At 39.2% G+C, this 12,446-nt stretch overlaps 1 protein-coding gene across 1 annotated transcript; it reads left to right on the top strand.

Moving 5' to 3' along the window:
- Positions 1-9,625: 9,625 nt before the first annotated feature.
- On the top strand, positions 9,626-12,176 carry LOC147618771 (phytoene synthase 2, chloroplastic-like). The gene is made up of 6 exons (XM_086773807.1): positions 9,626-10,362; positions 10,464-10,514; positions 10,618-10,790; positions 10,885-11,120; positions 11,222-11,414; positions 11,530-12,176. Exons 1-6 carry the CDS (start codon positions 9,894-9,896, stop codon positions 11,719-11,721), a joined length of 1,314 nt encoding a protein of 437 aa, XP_086629933.1. The 5' UTR covers positions 9,626-9,893; the 3' UTR covers positions 11,722-12,176.
- Positions 12,177-12,446: the final 270 nt, after the last annotated feature.

Genomic DNA, 12,446 nt, shown 5'->3' with positions numbered 1-12,446 from the left:
TTTGCAATTTCTTTGAAAATTTCAAAAAAAAAATCAGGCTCGAAAATGGGATTTTTAAGTAAAAGAATGAGTGAAAGAAATCTAATTTTTTTTGAAAAATATCAAAAAATTATCAAACTTGTAGAATTTTACTGTGAGGGAGTTCGAGGATTGACATTTTAAAAAACTTGTAGAATTTTACTGTGAGGGAGTTCGAGGATTGACATTTTAAAAAATCTAAAGATTGGTTGGAGTAAAATAAGCTTTACAAAGATTTTAACTTTAAGCTTTTAAAAAAAAACTTTTGAAAGATTTTAATATTAAAGTTTTAAACCTTTAGTAGCCTAAGCTTATAGTAAAGCTTAGGGGAGCTAAGCTAGTTAAAAGAGCCCATAGGGAGTCAGTTGGCTGCACGTAGAGCGAAGAGATAAAGAGGGAGTCGGTGGCGACGACTGTTGGAATTATTTGAATTTGTGGAATTATTTGACATTTATGGATTTATGTGATGGATATTTATTTTATGTGCAAGCGAGATTGATCACCTCTAACTTGTCACATATTTTGAGCTTATATTGTGAATGTCAGTGCAGATCAGTGGCAAGGCTAGTGTGTGGGGTGTGCATGGATCCACTGGGGCTTGCATCGGGCGGCTGATATTTATTGACGCGTGGTACATGGCAATTATTTATGATTGGCAATGACAGTGATATTTTATGTGCACATTAGAGTGCAACATTTTATATACATTAGTTCGATTCCATGGATGAAACTTAGAGTGTTCACACTTTTGTATTTAGATTTATGCAAGCCCAAAGTGGAGATACATATTTTTAGCATCATGTATTTTTGGCTCTTGCTTTATATACAAGGGAAATATATTTAAATACACCATAAAGAGGACATGAACCACTCTCATGGTGGGGGAGATTTAACCCATTGTTGTGTCACATGCAAGAGCTTTCATCTATTTAAAGCTTTGTGAGTTCTTCTCATGTTTATTTTTATGAAGGGTCTACCATGAGCTTCCAGTATTGGTATCAGAGCCACCATACTCTCGCCACCGTTATCTAAAAAAAAAAAAGTTTTGTGTTTAGGCACTCAGATAGCCTGGGACAAGTGCACAGTACTGCAGCACAGGCATGAAACGTGGCCAACAACACCTATGCAGGCGATGTCCCAACAAGAGAGAGACACACGCCTGAGAAATTGGACATCAGTCAGACGTACACACACGAGCATGTCGGCCATTTGACTGTGCAAACCAACTAACTCGGCTTTAAAGAAACCGAGCTGACCAGCATAACAACGTCGCGCTGGCTCACCCGCCCGTTGGAGATAACACCGGCCTCCCCATTAGTTTACGGATGATAGTGAAGCAACACCATCGTCGGTAGCACCTGTGTCTCCTAAGACACAAGAGCAAATGCATGGCTACTTTGCCCTTTATACCTCTTTTTGGTCAACTTGGAAGGCGCTATGTGGGATAATTCGCTGCGTGGCAATTCTAAGAAGCCGTGGGAGAAGAGAAGAAGGAAGAAGAGCGCAAAGAGAGAAATTTCAAAGATTTTCCAAACCTTGGTTTTGCACCTCATATACGATTTCTTCAAAGGTTTCCCCTGCTATTCAAGGTTGATTTGGAGCCTTTTCTTTAAGCATTTCAAATTTTTAGCATCTACATTTTTAGCCATGGATTCCGATGTGACAGCACTCAACATCCGACGACCTCGAATGTGTCACCTCTTCCCACTACTACTTTGGAGGAGCGCATTCTTTTACTCAAGATGGAACTTGAAGAACAACGCAAACGCCAACGCGTTCAAGAAGTATCTTCTGATGGCATGCCTCCCGAAGATGATCATGAGTCGAAACGGACTTGAGTACCTTGCTTAGACGATCATCTTCGGGACATCGCGCCCGACAAGTGTACTCGTCCTACTCAAGTGGCCTAAATTTCACAATATAGAAGAAGACGTATACGATGATGGTGATGGTGATTCGGCTCCAGATTGGACGGAATATCAACTCAACAATGAAGAAGTTGGTACGTAAAGCGAATCTTCGATCACTCCTCACTCTTTTGGATTTATTAATGGCAAAGATATTACTATTTTGCATGATGATGGTAGTACCCACGATTTTATTTCAAGGTTAAATTTGCATTTCAAGGCACGCGATACACGGGTACTCGTGAAGTCCGTGACCTTGAGATACAAATTGGACCTTATAAACAAAAATGAAACTTTCTCATTGCACCTTTGCATTCTAGTGACATCATCCTTGGTATGCCATTTAGACATGAATTTATTCCACATATTGATTATTCCATGCATACTATAGACTTCACACATAATGGTACTCTCATGAAATTAGTTGGTGATCATTCTCTTGAGATGTACCCATTATTATCACATACACACACAGGCTAAACGTACACTTAGGAAGCAATCACGTACATACATGATTTTAGTTAATAAAGTACAAGTATATGAAAATAATCTCACTCCTTCTCAGTAAGCATTCATGGCTAGATTTCAAGATTGTTTTGTAGATGATTTACCCCCTACCTTACCTCTCTCTTGTCCTGAAGACCATACTATAGAGATTATTCCGGGTAGTCAACCGCCTCATAGAGCTCCTAATTGTCAAAATCCTCTTCAACAAAAAGAAATAGAACACCAAATTAGAGAATTATTAGACAAGAAACTTATTCGACCTAGTAGTTCTCCTTTTGGTGCTCTTGTTCTTCTTGTTGAAAAGAAGAATAAGACTTACCGAATGTGCATTGATTATAGGAATCTAAATAAGGTCATAGTTAAGAATAGATATCCCATCCCTCGTGTTGATTATTTGTTAGACAAGCTTAAGGGTGCATATGTATTTAGTAAAATTGATTTGAAATCTGGATATCATCAAGCTCGAATGACTACTTCAAACTACTTTTTTCGTACACAAACTGGTCATTATGACTTTTTGCTTATGCCTTTTGGTCTAACCAATGCACTTGCTACTTTTGCACGTATGATGAATCATATATTTCTTAACCATCAGAATTGCGCCATTGTTTTTTTTGATGACTTGCTTGTTTTTAGTAAGAATCATGCAGAACATGAAGAGCATCTAGCATTAGTGTTTAATCTTCTCTTAAAGAAAATATTTTTATGCTAATCCGAACAAAATTCTCTTTTTCCAAGATAAAATTAAGTACTTAGGTCACATTATTTCAGGTGACGGTATCAAAGTTAATCCAAAAAAGGTACAGTAATTGAGACTTGGCCTACTCCTACGTGTGTTAAAGAAGTTAGATCTTTTCTTGGTTTGGCTGGTTTTTATAGGAAGTTTGTTCGTAATTTCTCATTGATAGCACTTCCTTTGACAATGTTGCTTAAAAAAGGTATAGTTTTTTGATGGGGTGAAAACCAGCAAAAGTCATTTGATAGAATAAAATATTTGTTGACTCATGCCCCTATCCTCCAAATCCCAGACTTTACTCGACCGTTCTTCCTCGTAGTCACTGATGCTGGTGGCTAGGAATCGGTGCCGTCCTTATCCAGGAGGATGGCCATCCTTTGGCTTATGAGAGTAGCAAATTGACACCTTCTAAACTTACGTATAGTACTATGACAAAGAGTTATTAGTCATTCTACATGCCTTACGCATGTGGAAACATTATCTTATGGGTTTTGAGTTTATGATTAAGAACGACCAACAAAGTATTAGATATCTTCTCAAAATCAACCTCTTATCTCTCAGACCGCCACATTAAGTGGGCATCTTTTATCCAGAGTTTTCATCCTCTTGTTCAGTATCAATGTGGTAAAGAGAATGTAGTGGCTGATGCACTTAGTTGTCGACCTTCTATTTCTAACATTTCAGTGCTTGACATTCATTCTTTGCATGATATGCGTGACTCATATGTTACAGATCTTGATTTTTTTGATGTTTGGCACAAGTTAGAAACTAATAATTGGTTGCCTATTCATGATTATGCATATAATGAGGGTTTTCTTTTCTTTCAAAAGCGTTTATGCATTACACTTCCTTATAGATCTTTTATTCTTGAAGAGATGCATCGTCCCCCGTATGGTGGTCATCATGGCATTCTCACCACTCTTCACACCATAGAAGAATATTTTTATCGATTAAAACATAATGTTGCTTCTTTTGTATCGAAATGTGTGACATGTTAATGAGTTAGAAGACTCCAAGGAAAACCATATGGACTACTCATGCCTTTACCTATTCCGGTGGCACCACGAGAAGAAATTTCTATGGACTTTATAACTGGTTTACCTCTTACATCTTCTCGAAATGCTATGATATGGACAATTGTTGATAGGTTTAGTAAGCAAGCTTATTTCATTGCATGTCATAAAACATTGAATGCTTCACATGCTACACAATTGTTGATAGGTTTAGTAAGCAAGCTTATTTCATTGCATGTCATAAAACATTGAATGCTTCACATGCTACACAATTGTTTATCAAAACTTTTTTCACAAATTATGGTTTACCTAAAATTTTTAATTTCAGATCGTGATTCTCATTTTTGTAATCATTTTTGGATGGCATTGTTTTCAAACTTAGGTACTAAGACTGATTTTAGTTCTACATATCATCCAGAAAGTAATGGACAAAGTGAGGCCACAAACATCACTATTTTGGATCTTTTTACACTCTCTCTTCTCTTGTAAATTAGGATCAATATTTGCATCTTTTGCAATTTGCATATAATAACACCTCATACAAGAAAATCTCCTTAATCGTGAACAAACTACAACTTGCAATGGCAATGTTTATGTCACATATTTGGTAAAGTACAATAATCATCCTGTAGAAGAATCCTAGTGGATTCCAGACTATGCCCTTGTTACACACTCTGTCTCGATCGACTCCTTTCACAGAAAGTTGCAGTGAATATTACACTTGGTATTGAGACCGGTGTAGTCGTGTGAAGGTCACCGAATTGAGGTATCACACGATTGGAAATTTATTTGGTATTTGGCATTGATATGTGTGAAGGTCACCGAATGGAGGTATCACACATGGTTATTTTTCGTGCAAAGGTCACCGAATTAAGGTATTGCACGAGGTTTTGATATTGTGGGATTAGATTTTTTTGGTGGATATTTTGAAATTGATATTTTCTTTCGTGCCAAAGGTCACCGAATTGAAGTATTGCACGTAATTGCTTAAATATGCAAAGGTACCAACTTTGAGGTATTGCATGTTTAGCAACTGAGGACACTTACTTTTCACTAGGGAGGAATGTTGGAATTATTTGACATTTATAGATTTATGTGATGGATATTTATTTTATGTGCAAGCGAGATTGATTACCTTTAACTTGTCACATATTTTGAGCTTATATTGTGAATGTTAGTGCAGTCAGTGGTGGTAGGGCTAGTGTGCGGGGTGTGCATGGATCCACTCGATGGATATTTATTCACGTGTGGTGCGTGATGATTATTTATGATGGGCAATGACAATGATATTTTATGTGCACATTAGTGTGCAACATTTTATATACATTAGTTCGATTCCATGGATGAACCTTAGAGTATTCACACTTTTGTATTTAGATTTATGCAAGCCCAAAGTGGAGATACATATTTTTGGCATCATGTATTTTTGGTTCTTGATTTTTATACAAGGGAAATAAATTTAAATACACCATGAAGAGGATGTGAGCCACTCTCATGGTGGGGGATATTTAACCCATTCTTGAGCTTTCATCTGTTTTAAGCTTTGTGAGTTCTTCTCATGTTTATTTTTATGAAGGGTCTACCGTGAGCTTCCAGTAATGACAGCAAAGAGAGGACCACGAAGAGAGAGAAAAGGAACTGAAGGGTAGCACGTAACATCAAGAGGGGGATAGTAAAAAAGAAAAAATTAAAATTAAAACTTTTAAATCTTTTAATCCTAAACCTTCCAAGCTTTATAAAGCAAAGTGTGCATGTGGACAAAAATGCAAAAGTAACTTAGGATATTTCTGATCGATCGCTCAGGCACCTTGTTGAGGAGAAGGTGAAGTTCAATTATAGCAAATGACCAAGGTGAGAGCGGTTCTGGGGCCTTTGAGGTGTGGCCGATTGAGAAAAGGGATTGAAATGAGAAAGATCACTTTGAGATTTTAGGTGGTTTTTGCAGCTGGTTTTTTTTTGAAATTGGACAAGTGGTTTTCTATCTTGAAAGAACCCTGGGTAAAAGAATTGTGGGTTTTTTGTTACCCATTGGATTAAAGGATGCCCTTCTTAAAAACCATAGTCTCTCTATTCTATGCTTTGTAATTGAAAATTTATCTTTGGCCCTTTGGCCAAGCTCTTCCACTTCTTTGTCTACTAGCTCTTCATCGCTTTCAATTAATTGCAATCTCTTGAAAATTTACTTTGGTCCTTTGGCCAAGCTCTTCCACTTCTTTGCCTACTAGCTCTTCACCGCTTTCAATTAATTGCAATCTCTTGGCTCTGATGCCATGGTTATGCAGTGAAACAAATTGAAATCAAAATAATTAAAATTTCACTTCAAATAATAATTTTCAAGAAAATAAATCATAGAGACATAAACACTATATTGGGTCCAATTTTCCCCCACGAGTGAGCCCACGCTTCCTCTTGGGGTGTACTTAAATATATATGTTGGGATAGCTTTTGGGGCTCAAAATCATGTGCTTTACAAATATGTAGACTTTTTCAAGAACACCTTTCCTTCAAAAGTAGCTTTCTTGAGCTTGCAAGCTAAACTTTTTTTAAAATAGATCAAAGCCTTGAACCATATAAAAGTGTATGTATTTTGAAAAATCAAACATACACAAGGGAGATTTCACATGTTCCAAAATGAAACTTCATATCATCAAGATGATGCAACCAATACTCCCACACATATACAAATTCATCCGTATACGCATAAAGCAAGCTACGATTGCCTGGATTTAGAAAGGTGTCCCTAAACCTATTCAGGAGAATTCATAAAAGTGGGAAACGTGGGCATATATATTCCATGGATTAACTCCAATCTATAATAATAGAAAACATAGGAATATATTCCATGAATTTACTTCTCATAACACACACACACACACACACACACACACACACACACACACGAGTACACGATCACACACACACATGCACATGTGTGCATGTGTATGTATGCACACGTACACCCACACCCACACCCACATGTGTGCATGTGTATGTATGCACACATACACCCACACCCACACCCACACCCACATGCATGCACATGTGTGTGTACGTACACGTGCACACATGCACACACACACACCCACATGTACATGCACATGCACACACACACATACACATACACATGTATATATGTATAGATAGATAGATAAATAGTTAGAGAGAGAGAGAGAGAGAGAGAGAGAGAGAGAGAGAGAGAGAGAGCTCACATGGGATAATTTCCATGTGCTCTTTTTTGGGAGAGCCTTTGACAACTAGATAATCCTTTTGGTGGTTTATTTATAGATAGATAGATAAATAGTAGAGAGAGAGAGAGAGAGAGAGAGAGAGAGAGAGAGAGAGAGCTCACATGGGATAATTTCCATGTGCTCTTTTTGGGGAGAGCCTTTGACAACTAGATAATCCTTTTGGTGGTTTATGTATAGATAGATAGATAAATAGTTAGAGAGAGAGAGAGAGAGAGAGAGAGAGAGAGAGAGAGAGCTCACATGGGATAATTTCCATGTGCTCTTTTTGGGGAGAGCCTTTGACAACTAGATAATCCTTTTGGTGGTTTATGTATGGTACACCAAGGAGGGTGTCATATAAAACTTCGAGCATATGTTTGAAAGGAGAGTGGAAGAAAGAAGAGGGGAGAGCAGGGGAATGGTCACAAGCCCATGTGGTGGGGGAAATTAAGAGGGAGGGTAACACAATAAGAACATAATTACTAAGCCCACATCCACAACCATCTAAATCTAAGTGAGATGACCTTTATGGACAACTGTTTTGCGCATCACAACTCCTAAGCTAGATGAATCTGGCTTTCCAACCACATCTCATGCCTATTCTTATGATTATTTTGTATGGAAGACATTCCACATGCCAAAACGGAGCTAATCTAGAGTAGTGGGAATATTTCATATGCCGTATATGCAAAGAGGAATTTGGGAAGGCTTATGGTGGTTGATCTCTTTTGAAAGAGAAGTGGTCAAGTAACACTTTTGCTTTGGCTTGTTAGCTTATTTTTGTACGGTTCTTCTTAAAATGGCATTGAAACTATGAAGACAATTTAATGAGTGCATGAAAGATGGTTAACTCAAATCTAGAAATACATACGCACTTGGAGTATTTATATAAAAGTTTTTAATGGCTCATCATAACATTGGTCTTAGCCCAAGACATGGATACTAGGGAGTGTTTGACATGTGTCACATTTAAAATGTTAATCTCTATGTCAATTATTCATGTTATGATGTTTATTTACATAAAGTAATCTATTAATGGAACTTTTGGACTTTTGAATATGCCATTTGATGTGTTTGCCATTTACAAAAGCATAACTATTATTGATTGGATACATGTTAATGAATTGTATAATGATTTTTTAAAGGTTTGATGAATGTGTATTCGTTAAAACGTTTTATTATTGGCTTGCGTGTAGAAATTCATGGAAAATTCTTTAGAAATAGCTTTGTTATAATGTATATTCTTCTAGTTTAGGTCCTCTCCAATCCCACGTAAGAGTGTCTTGCTTGCTCATGGTACTTTAAGTCTTGCTTACAGCTACCCATGTGGTACTTTAAGTCTTCTACAAATGAATAAATTTATAAAGATTGTTGATGTTGCCTCTCTTTTTTATGGGCCACATATTGACTCAATAGTTGAATTATGTCACATGTTGCTTGTTAATATTATCTTCATTTTGACATCTTGTAATCTTTCCCTTTCTCTGCACCGACCTCTTTTTTGCAATGGCATATCAAAGTTTGTTGAAATGGAGAGGTTGAAATTGCTTCACACACTAACCCCCATTTTATCAAAGATATAATTTCCATTAAGCCAGTTGTCAAAATGGAGAGGTTGAAATGGCTTTACACGTGCATCAAAGATAGGATTTCCATTTCACTTAACCCATTCTCTTGAGCAATACCGAGTCTTTCATGTGTTGCATTCCACTATATTATTTCTATGACTAAGACTCTGTATAGATGATTATATAATCAGGTGACGGCAGAGTTTCGTCTTAGACTTGGCTTGCATGGGCAATGTCCCCAGTCCATGCCCTGCTATGTTTTGAATGTGCAAATAATGCAAAGCTTTTTATGTATAGGTGATGAGGTGTGATTGTGGACCAAAAAAAAACCCGAGTTTAGTGTAGTTTGCACTTGCATATTTTGAAAAACACCTTTAAATTTAAAACGGGAAGGTACAAATACCTCCAAATTTTGAGAAATTACACCTTCGCATTTCAAGATTTTCATTTATAAATAATTTCACAATTTTGACATGAAGGTTTTCCAATGTTTGAGAAAAAGAAACTTTTTTTTTTTGGGTGGACCACCATGCCATGAAAAGGATGGCACAAATGGGCGGTGAAGAGTGATTGAGCATGGCATAGAAGAAAATATGTGTTTGTGGTGAAGATAAAGTAAAATATTTCTCTTAAGTAGATAGATTGACACATGGAGAAGCTGATTGGGGCCTCACCCAAGAAAAAAGAAGAAAAAAAAAGGGCAGCGAGTGCGCAGAGCTTATCGTCTCGTATGCGAGCTACACCACGCACTTTCTAAGCTGCAGTGCCAGTTCGCAACAGCAGCAGACTCTGTCTTCTCTCCCTCTCTCTCACAGACACACACACACACACACACACACACACACACACACACACACACACACGCACTCCTCTTGCATCATTCCCTCGCAGTGCAGCCACGCACGCACTCGCACACAATGCAAGCTTCCCTGGGTTCATCTTGCGTTGTGGGCTTCGCTGCCGAGGCTAGAGACTCCGAGGATTTTCAGCAGGGCAGAAACTCCATACCCTGTGCGGCGCTGCCCGCCCCTCACCAGCAGCAGAAGCAGATACTCTCGCAGTGCAGCCTCAGATCAATTTCTGATGATAAGAGAAGGGGTGTGCTGAGGTGCAAGGCGGTGACTGTGGAAGGCGATTTCAAAACCGCTCTCCAGTACCGCTCTACCGAGGAGCGCGTGTACGATGTGGTGCTGAAGCAGGCGGCCCTCATGGCCAAGAGGGCCGCCCAGACAGCTACAAGCCCTTCTACTACCTTCACAGGTGAAGAAGAAGATGTGGGCGATTACAGACTTGATCTCACCCCGGAAATTTCAGCCGAAGTCCTCAAAGAGGCTTACGCCAGATGCGGTGAAGTCTGTGCAGAGTATGCCAAAACCTTCTACCTTGGTGGGTTCCCCTCCCCTAACCTGTTTGCCCTTGCCTGCTGCAAGAATTTGTTTGTTACATGGGCTTTTGATTGATGTCTGTAGGCGGTTTCATGTGACTAGGTACAATGCTCATGACCCCCGAGCGGCAGCGCGCCATCTGGGCTATCTATGGTGAGTTCTGGCATCCCTTGCTTAGCTAACCTCCCTGACATGATAAGTTCAGTTTGTGTTTCCATCGGCATGTGCCTGATGAATGGTGTATTGGCATATGCAGTGTGGTGCAGGAGGACCGATGAGCTTGTCGATGGGCCGAATGCTCCTCACATAACACCGGCTGCCCTTGACCGCTGGGAGCACAGATTGGAGGATGTCTTCAATGGAAAACCCTACGACATGCTGGATGCTGCCCTTTCTGATGCAGTCACCAAGTTCCCAGTGGATATCCAGGTCAGTGTTTGGTTATAATGTTTAAACACATCAAGGCTTCAGCCCAGTATTAGCAGAGTGTCATTCTTACACTGAGATGTTTTGTGTAACACAGCCTTTCCGTGACATGATCGATGGCATGCGGATGGATCTTGTGAAAGCTCGGTATCAGAACTTCAACGAGCTCTACCTCTACTGCTACTATGTTGCAGGAACTGTGGGCTTGATGAGTGTGCCAGTAATGGGTATTGCGCCCCAGTCCAAAGCCACCACAGAAAGTGTCTACAATGCCGCTCTGGCCTTGGGAATTGCAAACCAGCTGACTAACATCTTACGAGATGTCGGAGAAGAGTGTGTTCCCATAACTTGTCTGATTTATGTACTTACAAATGAGTAACTTTGCCTGATGTTCTTTGTCATCTCCTTGTTAACAATCACTGGTTTTGGGGCAGTGCTAGACGTGGAAGAATTTACCTTCCCAAGGATGAGCTTGCCCAATTTGGACTCGGCGAGGAGGACATTTTTGCAGGAAAAGTAACAGATAAGTGGAGGGCCTTCATGAAGGACCAAATCAAGAGAGCTCGCATGTTTTTTGATGAAGCCGAGAAGGGTGTTGTTGAACTCGACAAAGACAGCAGATGGCCGGTATCTCGTCTCAACACAAGTCTCATTTCGCTTGCAATCACCTAATGTCTTGAATTTCAGCTTTGCAATGGATCTGGTATGAACAAGCTCATGATACTAATAAAACAATCCACAGGTATGGGCTTCACTGATTTTGTACCGGCAAATCTTGGATGTTCTCGAGGCTAATGATTATGATAACTTCACAAAGCGAGCTTATGTAGGGAAGTGGAAAAAGCTCCTTTCCCTTCCAGTTGCTTACAGCCGAACATTATTGCTTCAGCCGGCGACTCCGGTGCAGGCAAGCAAGAGCTCCATCCATACATAGCTTGAACCGTGCCATATGTACTATATTGTTCAATACTATGGATGAAGAGGAATGGATGGGTAGTGGTACTGTTCATTATTATGGTTATCCTTTACGGTACCGTCACACAGTGCCTGAGTACTTTCTTGAATTGCTCTGGTTCGGCAATGCGGCATGCCCAGAGTCAGAGGGAGAGGATCTATAGACAGCATTAGCTGTGCAAGGAAATCACACAGATACTGACTACCAACTCAATACAAGCTCTCTTCATCGGCGGCCCTCATATTGGATGGACTTGTCCAAGAATTATTTTTTTCCCACTGTGCAGGTGTGGACACTACTTCAGTGTGGGCTTGTTGCTACTATTTTCAGGCTGTATCGTAACACAACTTGGGTCTCTTCCAACATGCTACTCTAGAATTTCAAATTAGTGTTGTAATACAATCTCATCTCATCCAAATTGGTACTTAGTGTCTCATCAATTCTTATTTGTGAGCAGTTTGTGGAGAGTCAACCTGTAAATTTTGTCCTAAGGTTCACATATATTAACCTAAAAAGTAGATATCAATTGGAACCATATATATGTATACATCTATTTATTGATAAGGAACCGTGTTCATCTAAATCCATATTTATGTATATGTATTTTTAAATGGAATGAACCTTCCAGGTGTGATACCTTGCCAACATTTAGCACCGAAGTCGGAATGCTGGGTTCCATTAGAAGGGGGTGCAAATCATGGCAT

The sequence above is a fragment of the Cibotium barometz genome, chromosome 34 (assembly GCF_041138505.1).
Source record: "Cibotium barometz isolate CiBa-2024 chromosome 34, ASM4113850v1, whole genome shotgun sequence".
Lineage (NCBI taxonomy): Eukaryota > Viridiplantae > Streptophyta > Polypodiopsida > Cyatheales > Cibotiaceae > Cibotium > Cibotium barometz.
The sequence above is the reverse complement of the archived record's forward strand: the minus strand, read 5'-3'. Positions and strand labels throughout refer to the sequence as shown.